At 45.3% G+C, this 18,102-nt stretch overlaps 1 protein-coding gene across 2 annotated transcripts in view; it reads left to right on the top strand.

Moving 5' to 3' along the window:
• The first annotated feature begins 6,407 nt into the window (after nt 1-6,407).
• The window catches only part of PAMR1 (peptidase domain containing associated with muscle regeneration 1), a 152,504-nt gene continuing 140,809 nt past the window's right edge, over nt 6,408-18,102 (top strand). Inside the window, exon 1 of one of the 2 annotated variants that reach the window (XM_037019950.2) lies at nt 6,408-6,692. In XM_037019950.2, the coding sequence (XP_036875845.2) occupies nt 6,473-6,692 (220 nt within the window). In that variant the 5' untranslated portion in view covers nt 6,408-6,472. The remainder of the gene's footprint in view (nt 6,693-18,102) is intronic. The other variant, XM_073216401.1, reaches the window with a different exon arrangement.

Raw genomic sequence — 18,102 nt, 5'->3', positions numbered from 1 at the left:
AACAACAAAAAAAAAGGAAAGAAGATCATGGCTGTAGTTATTCCCCAGTCACCTTGCTTCTCCAGGCCTTTTGTAGGGTGAGGACAGTCTTATATTAAAAAAATCATTGAAGGTTAGGTATAAACAGGCAGAGACAAATGCATGATGTAGGACCATCAAATTAAAAGTGACACATCTCTATTATTAGCCCATAATTTTTCAGCAAAGTAAAATCTGTGAGCTGGTCCTGGAAAAATGCCAGTTCTATAAGCTATTTCATTTTTCTGAATAGGGTGTAAAATAACTGTTAAAACCATAAAAGATACCATATGGCACCAAAGAAAGGGAAAAAAGAGTTCTCTGTTGTTGTTACTTAATGAACAATTAGTTCTCTATTCCCCTAAAAAAAAAAATTAGGGTGCCATTATAAGAAAAATTTCAAAAGTGTCCAGAAGACATATCCAAAATGGAAAGCAAGTTGAAAAGATAAATAAAATGAACATTCCTTTAGCTATATTTGGTGGAGTCCTGCAGGGAAAAAAATTTCAGCTAGGCAGCATTGAGACATAGTTTATTAATGCAGTTTCCCCCACAGCAGGACACAGAAAGAGAAATTGGTAAAACAGTCACATTAAAAAATTATGACTCCTACATCTGATCTTTATGAATACATAGAAAAGAAACTGTCCTCTGAAGTCGTCCTTGGGCCATGTTAAAGCAGAAGTGTAGAAGATTTTGTTTTTCCTCTAAAGCCTCACAGCAGCATTATTTGCTCACATGTGACTAGAACAGTCTACAAGTTACTTCGCACATTTAGGGATTTTAAAGGTGTTTATAAAAAGACCCTATGTAGATTTTGAGCAGTTTTTCTAACTACATTTTGAAATAAGACACTTTAGACTTTGAGTTTTAAAGCATATGCTAAAATGAAATCTAATTATAATTCCTTTGGGGAAAAAATTGTAGTAGGTGATAAGCTGGTAATGAAATGGAATCTCCCTAGTATCTTAGAGCTGGAAAGCAGCTGATCCATCATCTAACCCAGTGTTTTGCATAGTATATAGTCTGTTCTTCACTGGTGAGTCATAGCATCAGTTTAGAGGGTCACAAGTAGCATTGGGAAGTAGAGGAGGAGGAGGAATAAAATAAAATGGAATGAAATATTAAAAGTGTGTTGCACTGCTGTTCTGTGAAACATTTGTTTCAGTTGTGTGTGTATATGTGTGTGTGTTGGTGTGCTGGTTTATAATATAAAGTGTGTGTCTTACTGTGAGTTCTGGTCCAAAAAATTGGAAAATTACCAATCTAATCAAACACCTTCTGTTCCAGTTAAGACACCTGGAGTCAGAGAAGGGAAATGACTTCCCCAAGTCCCACATGAGTCAGAAATAGCCTTGGTCTCTTGACCACTAATATCCTAAACATTTGACTCTAACAATCAAAGAATGCTTGGAGGTGGTAGTCAGCTCTTGCCCTGTGTTTCCATGCCACCATGGCAGCTGACATCCATTTCCTTCCTAAGCTTCTATATCAGCTGGACTCCCCTCTCCCCGCTAGTACTCCTGCCAACCTTACGTCATATGGGATTAGGGGTTCTGTGTGATGGGGCAGGTGTGTGGATGGCCAAATAATCAGTGCCTAGGTTTGGATGATCCATTACTTGTGGGTAGCTCAGAATGTGCAGAATTCCACAGCCCAGTGCTCCCTGGAGTTGATGAGCCACATGAGAAAGAGAATCACAGCCTCCCTGTGAAAAAGAGGGGGTACATATGATGACTCACAGAGGGTATTCTCAGAAAGGAGACAACCAGCTGACAACTGTGGGCTTTCGGTAATTCCTGCCAGACTCATGCACTCTGGCTGGTCTTCCTGAGCCAAAATAGAAGCATGTAGAAAGTGTTCTCTAACTGCAGAGATATAGCAGGATTATAAAAGATGATTCTGCCTAGGACTCAAGTGGCTCTGATTTTAACTTGAGAGGAGAAAATGATCTAACTCACCAATAAACAAACACTTATATTGCACTTACTATGTGCCAGGCACTGTTCTGAGAATATTACAAATATTTACTCATTTAATCCATATAATCAACCTCCAGACCTGAGAGAACTCTTGAAGCTGCAGTCATAGGCAGAGGGATGAAAAGTGTTGAGATATGTTAAAATAATTTTTTTCTCTTCCTGGTCAAAGACAGGAGGGTGAGTACTCTTAATAGAGTTTAAAACTATGTCATTGACAAAGTGAATTAATCAACAGTCAAATCCAGGGAGAAAAGGTCAACTGCCTACTCTCTTATGGCAGGAGGAAATGGGAGGAGGATTGTGCTCGCAAGGATTCATCACTTTTTGATCGTTTCCAGAAGTGGTGATGGATTTGCAATGAGACATTCACTCTTCTTTTTTAAAATAAAATCACTTTCATGTATTTGTAGTATAACTGTCTTGGTATAGGGCATCTGCTTGGGTCCTGAAACCACCCACTTAAGCCAATGTAGATACCGAACTTGTTTTCTTGGCCTTATGATCCACTATGTGCTTTGCATAGTGCTGGAAAAGCATCTTCAATACTTTGTTGAATTAGTTTATTACCACACTTTCAAAACTGAACCTGACCTTGGAAAACTGCTAGATTTGGTTTTGATGATGAAAATTAGAAGTTTACTGAAGTGTAAGAAGGGCAAAAGTTTTTTTAAAAGATGAATAGGGAGTGAGTTGTTTTTGTGTGTGGCATACCTATTATGTATCCTTATGTTTTATATGTTAACATTTAAATCCCACAAAGCTCTGATCGAATCTCCATTTCATAGATGAGGGAGCGAAGTTAAATGACTTGCTGAAAGTAAATAGGTGAGGGACAGAATTGAGAATATAGTGTCTGCAGAACCCATTACTCTTCCCACATCATCCTGCAGCCTGAAAGTTTCTTTTTTCCTTCATCTGAAAAAATGATGTGGTCCTAAAAGTACTCACTGACCATGGCAAAACTTTAATTGATCTTTCCATGCCAGAGCCTACCTTACCTATAAGGAAGAGCAACAGTTAAAACCTGTTCTCTGTAATTAAGTCTTGGTTCCCTTAACAACTCCACCATGTAATTAAACTTATTTCTCGAACAGGCAGATATGGTTCGCTAAAGAATCTGAGACGAGCCATTTAAATTATGCTGAGTTTCTTGCTCTGGGTTAACTATGGTCAAGTCTCAGCTTGGAACTGAAGTATAAGAGGAATGTAGAGAATGCTGCTGGCCCAGAACTCACCAGTGCCGAGGCTATCTGGAAGTCAGGATGTATTCTCGTACAATCCATGACACATCTAACTTATTTCTGCTCATCATTTTCCTTGATGCACATGTCGGGGAAAAATGCAAGGTGCTGAATTTTGGAGCAGCCTCCTTTGAGTAAGGCAGCAAACGTCACATAGTAAGCATCAGAAATGGAAAATGTTTCTGGAATCAGCAGAGGTCTCACACTAACAATCTCTTAAAAAAAGATGAATTTGCCAGGGTCAGTACTTTCTGTGGCTGCACAATGAAAAAGTTTGGCTTACACCACAAAGTTCACAGACTCCTTATCTCAGTTAAGATCTGGCTTCCCATAAGGCGCTGAAACATTAGGTTGACATTAAATAGTTAAGTTACACATTATGTTGTAATACAGTGAGAAGGGGAACCCACAGAGATTCACTATCTTTGTGAGTCTATAAAACCCTAGGTTTACAAATGCTAGTCAAATAAACATTAAAGTAACCAAAAGTTGCTTTGAATTAAAAGTCATTAAAAGAAAAAGAATAGGCAAGATCATTTGGACCCAGATATAAAATAAAATGCCATAATAACACCAGAGGGTTGTAAAATAAACCAACCCTCCTCCTCTCTTCTGTCAAAAACGAGTTTAAGACCATCCAGTAATATTTCCTGAGTTTGAGGACCCCAATAAATAAGGGTGCAAATATCACATAAAAAGTACTGTATACTTTCTTGGTCTTACAATGGCTGATCTGAAGGGACCATGCAATTAGTACCAGGAAAAACAAAACAAAACAGTACAATGTCTTAAGAGGATTGGATGAGTCCAGATGTTGGACATTATGATCTCCTGGATGCAATGGAATTTATGCCAGGAGATTAAAGAGAATTAATTTATGATTTTCTTACCTGGTTGCAGTATGTGCTCAGCTTATTACAGTACACATTATGATGCATGGTAATTACAATGCTTAAAATAATATGCAACATGTGACCAACTGCTTTTAAGTTTAAAAGGGAGGTTTTGTCATATTTCAGTCTGCACATCTGGTTCTATATTTGCCAAATGACTAATATAGGAATGTATTGCAGTGAAATCCTTTTATATCAAAGTTGTATTTGCCAGGAAATAGAATACTTCCTTCCTCTTTCTCCCACACATTCTATGCTGAACTTTGAAATTTCTAGCACTAGGGTTCAGTTGAATGAGCAGGACAGGGTATCTGTTCTGCCTTTGTTCAAATCTGTAAGTTCCACAGTCACAACTGGGATATATGTGCACCCTTTGTTTTAAAAGCACACCCACAAGGAGGAAACCCTAAGCTTATTCTAAAAGCAGGTAGGCATCAGGTACCACAAACCTTTAAAGCCACAAGAATTCTGAATTTAAAACTCCCTTTTATTGACATATAAGCTTGTTTAGTATATATTTACACTACACTTAATTGACATATATACTGAGAAGGCAAATTAAAACCACAAGAATTAAATCCTAAATTTTAAACCCCCTTTTATTGAAATATATAAGTTTTAGTATATTTACACCACATTTTATGCACATATATACACAGAAGGCAAATTTTGTCAAAAAAGTTTTTCTTAATAAAAAATTAAAATAAAAACAAAGTAAAGTGCATGAAACGGATTTTTTTTTTTCCCTCTGGTGAAAACATCATCATTGTCAAAATTTTGGTCGGTTGGTTGGGGAAGAAATTCATTATTTGACTCAGTTCACACAGCTGGCTCTGCATTTGTAAAGGCTTCAGGAAGAAATGAAGAGCGATAAGGGGCAAGTCAGATAAATTGTCAGGGTCTGAAGAATTCCCTCAGTTCCGGAGGTCCTGCTGTCTTTGTCCTACCAGAGCCGTTCCCCCCTCCTAACAGTGATCTCACCATCACCGAGCTGGAACAAAGGGAGAACACAGGAACGGGGCTCCACCAGCCAATGTCACAGCCCTCTCCGGGGCCACCAGCACTGCGTTTGGTAGGAAATTGAAGAATCAGCTTCGCGGCTGAAACACAAGTTTTCCTTTTTCGGAAAGGGAATGAGAGCGCCAAGGAATGGGATGCATCTCCCACAGAGACGGCCACCGGGGGGCCAAACTCCGGCAGCCTGTGTCTTCAGATCCAAACTCCGTGCAGGCACAGTGCAGAATCCTTTTATAGGCTGGGTGGAGGGAATGTTACACTGCTCGCCTCAATGAGTTCATTTTCCCAGAACTTTGAAACCAAACAGCATGGGAGAGAGAAAAAGGGGCAGGTGGGGGAAGCTGAAGTTTTTAGCCCCTTTGCGCTGGGGCCACTGGCTGGGCGTTGCCCGGCTGGTCCCAGGCAGTTGCACGGGCGACGGCCCTTCCCCCATCCTCCATTCCCCAGCCAGGGGTCTCCGCTTCTTTTCTTCCGGGTGAAGCTAAGTTCCCGGGCGGCGGCCGTACTTGGCCTTACAGTGCAAAATGTGCTTGGCGAGGAAATCGAGGCGGCGCTGTAGCAGCTGAGCGTGGGGGTCGGCGAGTGCGGCCAGCTCCGGGAAGCGAGGCTCGTGGTGACGGTAGAGGCGCAGCAGCCGGGCTGCTGCGTCCCGGTCCCGGTGCAGCTCCAAGACGCGCCGCGCTGTCCGCTCGCGGAACACGCACACTGACTGCAGCAGCGGTTCGTTATACTTGTCCCACATGCCCGCCACCCTGTAGCCGTGCACCAAGCCCGCTTCGTTGTCCAGAAAGACCAGCATCCCGCCAGGGCCGCGGTGCAGGTTGCTAGTGGCGCGCTGCATGACGCGCGGGTCCCACTGCAGGCTGAAGAGATTGCTAACAAGCCGGTCGAAGTTGGCTGTCAGGTAGTCAAAGAGGATCAAGTCAGTCCACTGCACCAGGTCCACCAGCTCCGCCTGGCTGCGGTTGGCTAGCTCGCCCCCGGCGGCACGGAGGGGCCGCAGATGGCCGTCTTCCGAGCGCCAGGGCGCGGGCACCACCACGTCAGTAAGGTTGGGCAGCCAACGCGTCAGGCTTACCACGCTGCCCTCGGCCCAGTGTGCGACACGAAGCTCTTCCTGCACCTGCGCCCACTGCGCGCTCCGAGTCTCCACCCGGGCCAGTGCCAAAGGCGGCACGTGGCGCTGGAGGCCCAGTAGGCGCGCCAGGTAGTAGGACAGGGCCTCGCCCTGTATTTGCTCCGGGTTGATGCCGTAGCGCACGCAGGCGCGGGTGCCGTCGGCGAAGCGGGCCAGCCGGTTGGAGCTGCGCCCGCAGCTCCCATGCTCCAGGGCCACCACCCGGGCGCCGCGAGCCACCTCCAGCCACGCTGCCGCCTGGGCCTCCGAAAAACCCCGGGGCACCTGCTCCTCCAGGCCGCGGCTCCAGAAGATACCCCCGCGCACCGCGGCACGCTCCTCCGGCCGGGGCAGTCCGGCTGGCACGTGTCGCCTGCGCTTGTCCGGGGGCTGCCGAGGGGGACCGTCCGCGCCGGCAGCCAAGGTGAGCAGCGCGCGGAAAGTTTTCAGGGAGCCGCCGCGGGCATCCCGCGCCAGGGGTGGGGGGAGAGGGAAGCGAGGAGCAGGCTCCAAGCCGCCGCTCCCAGCCGGGAGCCGCGGGAGTCGGTCTTCGGGCGGCCGGGAGGCGGGCAGCTCTGTCCGCGGCGGCAAGAGCCCGCCCCACAGCGCCATCAGCGAGCCCAGCGCCAGCAGCCAGAGTCCCGCGGTGGCGGCGGCGTCCCGCATCCTCCTGCCCATGCTTCCCCGGCCGTGCCGGTGCCGCCGCTGCTTCAAGCCGAGCCCGGGCGCCGGCGTCCCGGCGGCGAGGCGGGCCGGGCAGCTTGTTGGCTCGGGAGCTCCGGGTGCCTCAGCCCCATCACGCCTGCGGGGCCCTGCGGGGCTCTGCCCGGCGCTGGGAACTAGCTTCGCCGCCTCTTCCCAGCTGCTTTTGTATTTCGCTGTGAGACCCTCAGGCGGGCGCGATTCACAAGCGCCCGGACCACGTGGGAGCGAGGGGGATCCTCCTCCCCCTCCTCAACCGCCGCTCCCCGCCCCCCACTCCTCCGCCCCTTCCCCTCCTCTTTCCCTTAAAGCGGCGATGGCTCCTTCCTAGCAGGAGAGGCGGCCCCACACTCGGTAGGGGATTTCGGGGCCCAGAGGAAGCCCGGCGGGCGGTGTCAGCGTGGGGGCGTGGTAGGGGGCGGCACAGGGCAGGAGTGGCTCTGGGTGGGTCGGTCGCGCCCGCGTCCCTCTCAAGGGTTGGAGTGGTCGCCAAGTCCCTGCGTCTGGGCAGCGCCTGGCCTCCTGGAAAGTTCATACTTAACTCTCAGGGTGCTCTGGGCGTAGCCGGGCGAGGATTGGGGCGTGAGCCTTTGCCTTCTCTATTTCGACGGTGTGATTCACCCTACCTTATATAAATCCCTGGGAATCTTTCCGAGCCACAGAGGATGTGACACCAGCGGGGTTGGTGGCACCATATGTGGCAAACAACTTTGAACCGACACCCCGTTTCCGAGCTCGCTCGTCACCACCGGTGTCTGTGAGCTGGTGCGCTTTGAGGAGGTTGCTCGCTCCTACTTTCCCAAGGGACTCACAGGGTATTAAACATCGCTGTGCAAGTAGAACACCTAAGTTAGCTCCCATTTGTTGGTTCATCAGTTCAACAAAGCGTCAGTCTGGGAGCAATAAAATCCACACATCTTTCCCGTGTTCATGGAACTTATTTCTAGGGAAACGTTCAGCCAATTTCTAGGTTGCTGTAAGAGCACAACCCAGGATACGACCTCGAGCCGGGGAGGAAGATGGTGTCAGAAATGATTCCTCTAAAGATATACTATTTGCCCAGAAAGAAACTGAGTCAAGGAAAAGGCATGGATTTGCTCAAGATCCCAGTGTTAGCAAGTGGAGAAACTGAGATTCCAACTCTGGTCTCCTGGCAGCACACCACTTGATTTTATTCATCAAGAAAGTTCCTTATTTTTCTCTAGTTGCCTGCATTCTTATTTTTTTTACTCAGCCTCATTTAACCAGTCACTTTATCCCCCAAATGTGATTTTCAATTCAACAAGTGAAAAAAAAATCCCTGTATTGCATTTGATTTGAATGGTTAAAGGGAAAAAGAAATGGTTGGGGGGTGGGGTGGGGTGGGGTGCAGGAACGACGAACAACAAACGACAAAAAATCCCCAAACAAACAGAACAAAACTCCACCACCATATTCTTTTCCAGCCACCTTTGGGTTCAGCCCACCAGGAAGGCTCTTGGATAAAAGTCAGCCTTCCTCCTCTCTCTGCACCACCGTGCAGCCTAGTTCCAAACCCAGATTCCCAGGTAAGAGGCAGGTGGAGGTGGCGGTTTAACCCACCTCCTCAAAGCAGGAATTTGAAATGTTTTCTTAGGTGTGTTTCTTTCTTTTTATCCTCCCATTGGGGTGATAAAAAAAGGAAACCATGTGAAGGGTTTTAACTCAATTAGCTCATCAGCTGGCACTGATTATATTTTATTCTCCAAAGAATGAATGTTCTAGAATTGTAAGGCAGACACCCAGAGGCATCAAAAGACCGCATCTGGGTCCTTGCAGCTTTCACCCTGTATGCCTTTCAAGTGTTTCCATATTGGCTGGAGTGTGGAGTCTATGTTGAATCTGTTCTGTACAGCACAGCTATATCATCCCTTTTTATTGATCTTATCTGGTGAGATTACTATGGCTCCCACACATATATATCAAAACATATTAATTGATTAAAAGGTACTACCTTCCTGCTCTGTGCAAGCTCCTTACCCTCTATCTTTCCTGAGAGGACAGGGACTATGTCTTATTAACCTTTTGTTTATCTTACCATCTAACATAGTGTATTACACTAAATAGGTGCTCAATAAACCGACTTTAGTTTTTTGTCTTTTGTTTTAATTTCTGAGATTTTTCTCTTTTTTTGGAATGCAGCGCCTTGAGCTTGGGTTAACTATAAACAAGATCTCCACCTTGTGGGCATAAGTAGAATATCACCTAGTTATAAAAAAGTGAATACATTTTTAACAGGGTGATTCATTAGTTAAGCTAAATTCTGAGACTATTTTGTAGCTACCATGGCCTATACCATGTCCTAGAAGCTGGGGGGAAATCCAAAGTAGGTGGTGTATCTCTTTTTAGCTGTTAACAAAGCTATGCATAATTACAAGGGATGGATCACTATAAACTGTGTGAGTCCATCTTCTCTGTTATGTTATGGCTGCCTATCACAGTGCCTGGCATAGAGTGGGTGTCCAATAATGATTTACTGAATAAATCATTGGAATGTTACTGAAATGAAGCTCTGCAAGTAGCATGTATCAAAGAGTTTTTTTAAAAACGCCTTACTGCTAAAAGATACAAAAAGGAGAATTTTCATTTACTTTAAAAAGGAAGAAAATACTGGTGAAGGTTTCACATACTGTAGTAGGGAGAAGCACATGGTTTCCAGTCTGGGATGGCTGACCTCAAACCCAGATACCCCAGTTTCCAGAATCTCCCAATCATACTACTGGTACTGACAAAGAAAGTGAGTCTTAAAGAAGTTTGCTAAGATCTCACACCTTGGAAGATGGACTGACTTTATAATAGCCCTTTGCCTGTAGCCTGAAGAACTGAATGCACCAGGTACCAGAACAGGATGTACTAACAGAAAACTGAACAAGTGCATTGAAATGCAGAATTACAGGAAACCAAAGAGAGAAAACAAAACTGAAAGCCAAAGAGGAATGCTGTTTTAACCTGGTAGCTGATTATTTTCAACAGTGTTTAGAAACACAACTCTGTTTATCTGTAAAGTGAATACACTCCCACCTTCTGTTACTCCCTCATCCAAGGCTGAGCCACTGTGGCTCCTCAGCCTAGTGTCCATCACAATGTGTGACCTCAGGCCCTTCTGCCCCTCTGGCAGTTGCTGGGGTTGAGAGAAGGTGCCGCTCATCTGTCCAGACTTAGTAACCTATTTTCACCTTGAAAACTGTCTTAATATTTCTCAGAGCCTCTTTCTGAGCCTTGACTTCCAATTGCTTCAAATTTTCTATTTGAAGAATGATCTTATAACCTTATAAAGATCGTATATGTTCATATAACAGTGCCGGTTGGGGAAGAGATGGGGTGGAGTGGAGGGCTGGAGCAGGACAGGAGGCATGGAGCAGAAACCAGGCATTTTCCAGGTCTGGCATTTTCACTTGCTGTCCGTTGCCTTTCTGGTTAGTTACTTATTTCCCTTCTATGAGTTTTGGTTTCCACATCTGGGAAATGAGGATAAATCCTACCTTCCTCACAGGTTGTTATGTCTCACTAGATTAATATAATCACCACCACATTAGCAGCAAATACTTATTGAGTGCTTCTTGTGGGCTTGGCATAAGGCTAAGCCCTGCACACGCCTTTTCTCCTTTAATGTTCCCAACAAATATTATTGTTTCCACTTCACAGATGGGAAAACTGAATCTTAAGTAGTGACTGGCCTAAAGTTACACAGCAAGTAAATGGTAGGGCTGAGATTCCAGAATGATGGAGGACAAGCTCTTTACTAATTATAAACTACTGGGAAAATAGCAGGCATTAAAATTACTGTGTTAAATCAAAGTAGACTCAACTCAGATTAAATTTTGTTTTGAAAAGTTCTCTGGGGTTGCTACTAAGTGAAATGGTTAAGAGAATGAATGCTCCAACTAGATTGTCCGGGTTTAAAATTTACCAGGCGAGTTACTATGAGAAAGTGACTTGGTCTTTCTGGGCCTCCATGTACTCATCTGTAAAATGCACCAATAATAGTATTATTGGTATTGCTAATACTATTTATAACAATTATTTAATATCTGATGATTAATAGTAATTAATAGTAGCTAACCTGATAGCTTACTGTGATGTTAAATTAGCCCTTTTATTCACAAGGCTTAAAAGACTGAACATTCACTATTTTTATAGTTTTCGTTATTCCCTTTCTTTCCTGTTTCTCTGTTCCATTGCCCATGTGGGGGTCTCCTCCTTCTCCTGTTTCTGTCCTCCATCAAGTGTCAGTTGGGCCTTGAAAAACCTAGTAAGGTGGCGTTCTTGCCCACTGCACCTTGTTTATGCCCCAGATGGGCATCTTCCCTGACCATCTTGCTCTTTTCCTTCCCTATCTTGCTGGGCCAGCTGGACCCTCCCAAGGTTCCCAGTACAACTCTTGTTGAAAGCTCAGACCTTCCTGCCAGCCTTGAACGGACAGCTTCCTCTTACTACTCTGCCTCCTTGAATCCAAGTCCTTCCTAGGTCTTCTGAGTTATAACTTCTCTCAAACATAGAGGCCCCCAAATATACCCTTCTCGATGGTTCTACAAAAAGGAAGACAGGGAAAGACCATATCAGAGAGAGGAGTACAATAGTCCTTGAAACCGGGTATGACTCCTGCTTTAGCCATTACTAGCTGTGTGACCTTGAGCAGCTTTCCAACCTCTCTGGGCCACAGTTTCAATTTGTGACCTCCTTCTTCCCTGCTCTTTCTTCCCCCAAGTACATTATTTTTCCTCTTGGAGAGCCTTTGCCTTTTTTTGGAATCTCTGTTTGACCATGATTTGAATCTCCTAAGAATTGCTTTGCTGATCTCATCTTCACATATCTGGCTGTTAGGGGCAGGTTTAAACACACCTTGTTCCAGATAAATTCTACTGGATAGCTAGAAGGAAGTCGGAAAATGTAATAGTCTTTGCAAATAAGCAGTCTGCCTGAATGAGTCTCACTTTTATGCACACAACTGTGTTTCTGGAAAGAAAGTCAAGGTTGACACAAACACACTTTATGTTGCAACTAACAATTTTGTGATCCTCTTTATTCCATGCAGCTCTCTTTTTGACCTGCTTTTGAAAAGTTCCTGTAGCCACTGGTGTTAGAAACTAGAATCTAAAGGTTGGAGCATTGGTGAATTAGTAAATTTTAGAGCAACTGCCGACACATGTCTCAGGCACATATCATCAGCTTTAGTTACAGGATATGACGGTAAATATTCTGGACTGGCCATTTGGGAACATGAGTTTCTTTCTCTACTCTAATTTAGTTCAACTGACGTTTATTGTTCACATGCTAGAGGCCAAAGAACAGAGCAGTAAGTTATGGCTTCTGGTTTCTCTCATACTTATCTCCTGCTTCTTGGAGTGGTGTTTGTCTTCTTTTCACCCCCCACCTTCCTGTCTTCCTGGTCCCCATCCTGCTCACTGTGCCTGGTGGGGACAGGAGGCTGAATCCTGGTTGGGCTAATCCAGTCATGGTGCTTTCAGTCCCCTTGCCAGTGTTTGGTTTAGGCATAGGCATGTGACACATTCTGGCCAGTGAGACTTAAGGGGAAGTCCACAGGGAAGTTTCTGGAAAAGATGTCCGTACTACTAGAAAAAAAATATAGAAAAGATATAACACTTTTTGTCTGCAGTTCAGGTCCAGATTTGAGGCTTAGAATTGGGGTAGTCATCACATAACTGCAAGAGGGCCTAAGGGATCATGATGAGCACGGCAGAGCAGAAAGATGGAAGAAACTTGGGTCCTTGGTGATGTCAACAACCCCTTGAATTAATCAACTCTAGCTGCTCTTCCTCTGGGCTTCTCTTGTGGTTTAACCTACTCTGATAGGTTTTTGTGGTTTGCAGCTGAAAGATTCCTAAGTGATATACCTCTCACATAGCAGCTTACAAACCAGTGAGGGGGAAAATGTACAAATATATCTCCTCTTTCCCAACTGTGCTGCCAGGAGGCAGTGTGTTGGTCTTTTGGAGCATGTGCTCTGCAGCCAGACTGAGTCTTGTACTTACTAGCTTTGCCATCTTGGGAAAGTCACTTAACCTCTCTGGGCCTGTTAACTTATCTGAAAAATGGAGATTATAACTGTACCCTCCTCATAATATTATTGTGTAGGTAAAATGCACATTAAGCACTTAGTAAATGCTCAATAAATATCGATTGCTCTAACAATTATTGAGATATAAAATATGTGAGTGCACGGAGGCGGAAGCAACAAATGCTACCAGGGAAGTCCAGGAAGGCTTTAACAAGGATGTTAAGCTGAGTCTTGAAGGTGGGGTGGGGGTTGTAGGTCAGGGCTTAGGGGAGAAGTAATTCAGGTGAGTAGAGGGAATATTATTGTGAGCTCAGCAGCCATGTGCCCATGGGCAGATTACCACGCTTTTCAGGAGCCACTTGAGTGTGTTGGATTAGTTTAACCCTCTTTTGATAAAAGAAAAAAGAAATCTCAGGCTTCCTCCTTAGGTTAAGAAGAGGCCGATCAGAGGATCTCCATGGCCTTTTCATCACTTGGGCTGAAAGAAATTCACCCCGCAAATGTTTCCCACTGAAGGAGGTGACTCTCACTGGCTTTGTTGATTCCTTGTCCCTCACTGCCCAGGGCCTTCCCAGTGTGCAGTTAGCAATGCTGTTCTTCCTCTGCTTCCCTTGGCCCCACATCCCATCAGTCACATAGATGTTGAAGTTAAATTAAACTTGTAAAGCTTTCTGATTTCCTCAGATGGAAAGGTGGCCCATAAGCGTCAGGTCTTATTTTGGTGGCTCCTGCCAAGGGTTATTATAAATAGGACTTAGTGTGACGTGGCTTAGCTCTTAGGGTGATAATGTGTCAAGACCAGTCGAGGCTGCTGAGAGCAGATATTATCATAATGGTTCCATCATGTGTGGTGGGTGTTAATGGAAGTGGCTGTGAAAAAAAAAGTACTGCAGGCATTGAGGCCGGGATAGAGATGGCAGCAAGTAAAATATTGGCTGCTCCTGGGATCTCCATCATAATCATTAGCTATATTAGCCTTGGAGCTATTCTTCTGCCATCGCTTCTAGACCAGACTCAAACTCAAATAAAAAATGGATGCTTTAACTCTAAATGAAAATATATTCCTTTGCTGCTTTTTAAAATCCATTTCCATTAAAATGATGGCCAGCAGGTAAGTAATTTATAACTGGGGGTTCACTGCAGCACAGGGGGCTGCTGTTTGAATAGCAAGCAGCCTAAGTAGGAGATGGAGGGACTTTCCTACCCAGGAAAAGGTATCGCTGTTGGACTGGAAAGGGGCTGGAAGAATATGCAAAGGCACGGGGTGACTACGGACAGATCCTCGCTGCAGAGATTAGTGAACAGAGAGGTAGCCCCATATTCGAACAATGAGGTAGGTGAAAACCAGCTAGAAGTTCTTCAGTAATACGATCCTGGTTAAAAATGTGCTAGCTTCCTGGACCCCAGTCTCTTTGCCTAAAACCAGCTTCCTGTCAGCAAACTGTTAGTAACATCTGATGGAGATGGTGATGATGACAGTGGTGTAAACCCTGTGTTGATTGAAACTTCCTGTCTCTTTAAGATCCAGTTCATTTTACCCAAATCCCTATTTCATGGTTCGGGAGTGTCCAGTTTTCACAACAAGCTTCTAGGGAGGGATAGGGTGGCAGATGTTCATGGCTGTTCTTATTTGATGGAGGAGAAAGCTGAGCTTCAGAGGGTTGTGTGATGAGCCCAAGGTACACAGCTAGTTCCTGGCAGACCTGGAATGTGAACATACATTACCTGACTTCTGTGTCAGAGCTCTTCCATGGCATTCTCTCTGCTCAGTTCCTGTCTGCAGATTCTATCACTACCTCCGTTTTTCCATGTCGTTACATGTCCATGTTACATGTATGTTACAATGTCCACAAAAACTCCAGTAAGAGGGGTAGAAAAAGGGAAAGTAGGTACAATTCCTAAAAAGCTCAAATGTTCAAAAGCTTTCGCACTAAACGGTCCTATTTCTTTAGTTAGCAGCTATGACAGAAAGGAGGGGGGAAAGATAGATCTGAAGACTTGGGGGAAAAAGAGATTATTTTGAAAATTTTTCTTTGCTTGCCTGTTTCTATTGGTTATTAAACAGAGAGAGAAGCAGGGGTAATCGCTGACTATTGATTATTTTTTAGATGACCTTTATTTTTTTTAGGGGTGGAGGGGAACCAAAATTATAAAACAATTCTGAGATGGCAAAGAGGAAATGGTAAGAAACTAAAAGGTTTCTCTTGCTTCTCTGCTTCTGTGAATGATATCCTTGCTCATGGAGGACAAAGCCAAGCCAACAGACCAAAGCAGGGTGCTTGACCTTGTCATCTTTCCCCAATTAGGGGTCATTTAGTTAAAGATAAGAACAGATCTGCATGGCTGTTTAGGGTCAGTGAAGCACCTGGACTATGTTGAAGTCATTTCACCTTGTTTTTCGTGTTTGTAAAATAGGGTATTAATGCTTGCCTCATGGAGAACTGTAAGAATTAAATCAGATTATGGGATTAAATAAAATAAGAGGAGATACAAAGTTCCAATACAGTTTCTGGATATAGTAGGCAATCAACATATTAAAAATCACACAACAAGCTGTATAGAAACATTTCTGGGAGGCTACACACTAACGTTTTCCTGTCAAGAAGGTATCTGCATAAGGAAGGCACTTTAAACTTTTATTGAATACATTTTTACTTCACCCATCATAGAGCATTTGGGGAAAGTTTGTTGTGTAAGTATCAATGAGTGTGTGTGGAGACTCAAGTTAAAAGTTAAGATCAGATCTGAACTAATAAAGAATGTGACATTTTGTAGCCCCGTCTTTGTGTGATTGTAAAATCTGTACTCAGTACCCTTAAATCAGTTGAGAGGCGTTTGGTGGCAAGCAACAGGAACTTACTGGTTAAGTGGAGAAGCACAGCTGGGATTTGAAAGGAGGATACTGGGATAGCTCCCGGTCTCAGTGGGAGAACTGAAAGTTGGGCACTGGAAAGCACCAGAACCAAGCAGCCCTGGGAAGGTAAGCAGGAGGACCTTCTCTCCAAGGTGCAGGTAGAAGATGCCTCAGCTCCAGTCACTTTCCATTCATGCTTTTACTTTCCAGGGAGAAGGAATCTGGTTGGTCCATTTTGGGACAGAAGTTTCTGCTTTTGGCACATCCAGCTTTTGGATGTGACAGGACAGGCAGTATAAGAGGGAGCGTTCTCTGCTGGACTGTCATTCTGTATGTGTCGACCTCACACTGCTGTGTAGTTTGATTTTTGATAATTTTTGAAGTTATCATCTTGCATTACTTTTTTTTTCCAATGATAGTTAAAGAACAGTGGAGCTTTTATGTAAATCAAAATACAATACTTCCAATTTTAGAGATTCCTATGATGTGAAAGAATGTATCCCAAAGAATTATATTAAATGAAACTTTATTTGAAAAATACTCTTAAAATTATAATGCTATGCTTACTTGGATAAGGGACTTGTAGTATCAGCTAAATAACAGTAGCTAAACCTGAAAGAGATAAATCAAAATTAGTTTAAAAACAGGAACACCTGCAGAGCTGTGCCATGGCTGTAGGTGGTCAGGAACTGGCTGCCCTGAGCTTAGTCACACCTGCAGGTCACCCCTGCCCCGGGGCCCTCACGATGACACCCTCCTCCTTCCTGGTGGGCCTGAGGATTCAGGGGATCCTGGGACAGGTTGTGGTCTTCATGGGCTGCAGGTGGAGCAACAGGAGCAGAAGGGCCGCTTGGGAAAGGCTGCAGGTAGGCCTGGGCGTCGGCCAGCATTTGTCTGATGCAGTCGCCTTCTCTTCTTAGCTTCAGGAGGCTTCTCTTCTCTTCTTAGCTTCATGAGGTTTCTCCTTGTCAGCACGGCTGCCTTCCAGCTTTTCTAAATCTTTTTCTCATGCAAGAGGAACTCCCTTTGGTAGACGGACCTGGTTCTCTCCAATTCTTTGCCCATGTCTTCAGCTATCTTGTGCAGCTGGAGAATCTGAAACTCGGAGCTCCAGTTCCTGCAGAAGCTGATGAGTTTCCCCTTGATTTCTGCACACCTCCTTTCCTCCTTAGCGATTTGGCTCTCAAGTTGCATGGTACGTTCTTGGTGTAGTTCAAGCAGACTCTGGAGCTTCAGCTGAAGTAGTTGACTTTCCAGCTGGAGGACTTCACACCTCAGATATGATTCCTCTGCCTGGAGGGCGGCTGTTTGTTTTCTCAGCTCTTCATTCACTTGCTTTGGTTCCCTCAATGATCTGGCTCTCTCAGGGCTTTGAGGGGACACAGGGGAGTCAGCATCGTGCATGTCAGCCTTCAGTGCCACTTCTGACCTGGACACAGGGTGTTTGCAGTTCCCCACTTCCCGCTTTTGCTTGACTTCCAGGCTCCCGCCATCCAGGACATGTCTCACGGGTGCAAGTGCAGGGATGGCATGGAGCAGGGTCTCAGCCACTGACAGCGCTCCACATGTGTGTTTGACCGCAACAGTCCTTCCTTTTCCTCCTCCTTTTCCTTCAGCTTCTGCCTGCATCTTGCGATGTCCTGAGCGAGCACTTCTGCCCTTTCTGGAAAAGCAGTGTTTCCATTCCAGTCATCCAGCATTTTCTCTCCAAGTTGTTCTCCATCCTTCTGTGATGTCCAGAGGGTCAGTTTCTCATCAGTGGCCTTGGGAAGTGCAGGAGGCTGGCTCCCCCATCCCTCTGCCAGAGGCCCAGAGTGATCTGAAGGGACAGCCTCAGGTGTGTGGTCACCTCTGTAGGGTGGGAGGACTGGCCTCCACCACAAGTGGCCTGCTGGTGTAATCAGTTGACATTGTTCGTTCTGCTGTGTCACCATGATTTCCAGGTACTTCGTGGTGGGCAGAACAGCTTCTGCCTTGAGCCTCGGTGTGTCGTGATTTCCATCCTTTGCTTACCATGAAAAGCAGCCCCACACAACATGCCAGGGTCCCCCAGGGGCCTCCAAGGAGTGCTGTAAGGCATCCCCAACTCTTAGCGATCACCAGGAGAGCCCCCAACAGGTGCCCCAGGATCAGCTGGCACATGAGTCCAGTGGCAGGCAGCAAGCCCTCCATGGCTGAGGGGCCTCCACAGCTCTACCTCCGAATGCCAGTGTCTCTGGTCAGAGGGGACCTAGAAAAACC

The sequence above is a fragment of the Manis javanica genome, chromosome 11, assembly GCF_040802235.1.
Source record: "Manis javanica isolate MJ-LG chromosome 11, MJ_LKY, whole genome shotgun sequence".
Taxonomy (NCBI): Eukaryota; Metazoa; Chordata; class Mammalia; order Pholidota; family Manidae; genus Manis; species Manis javanica.
Note: the sequence above shows the minus strand (reverse complement) of the source record. Positions and strands in the feature narration are given on the sequence as shown.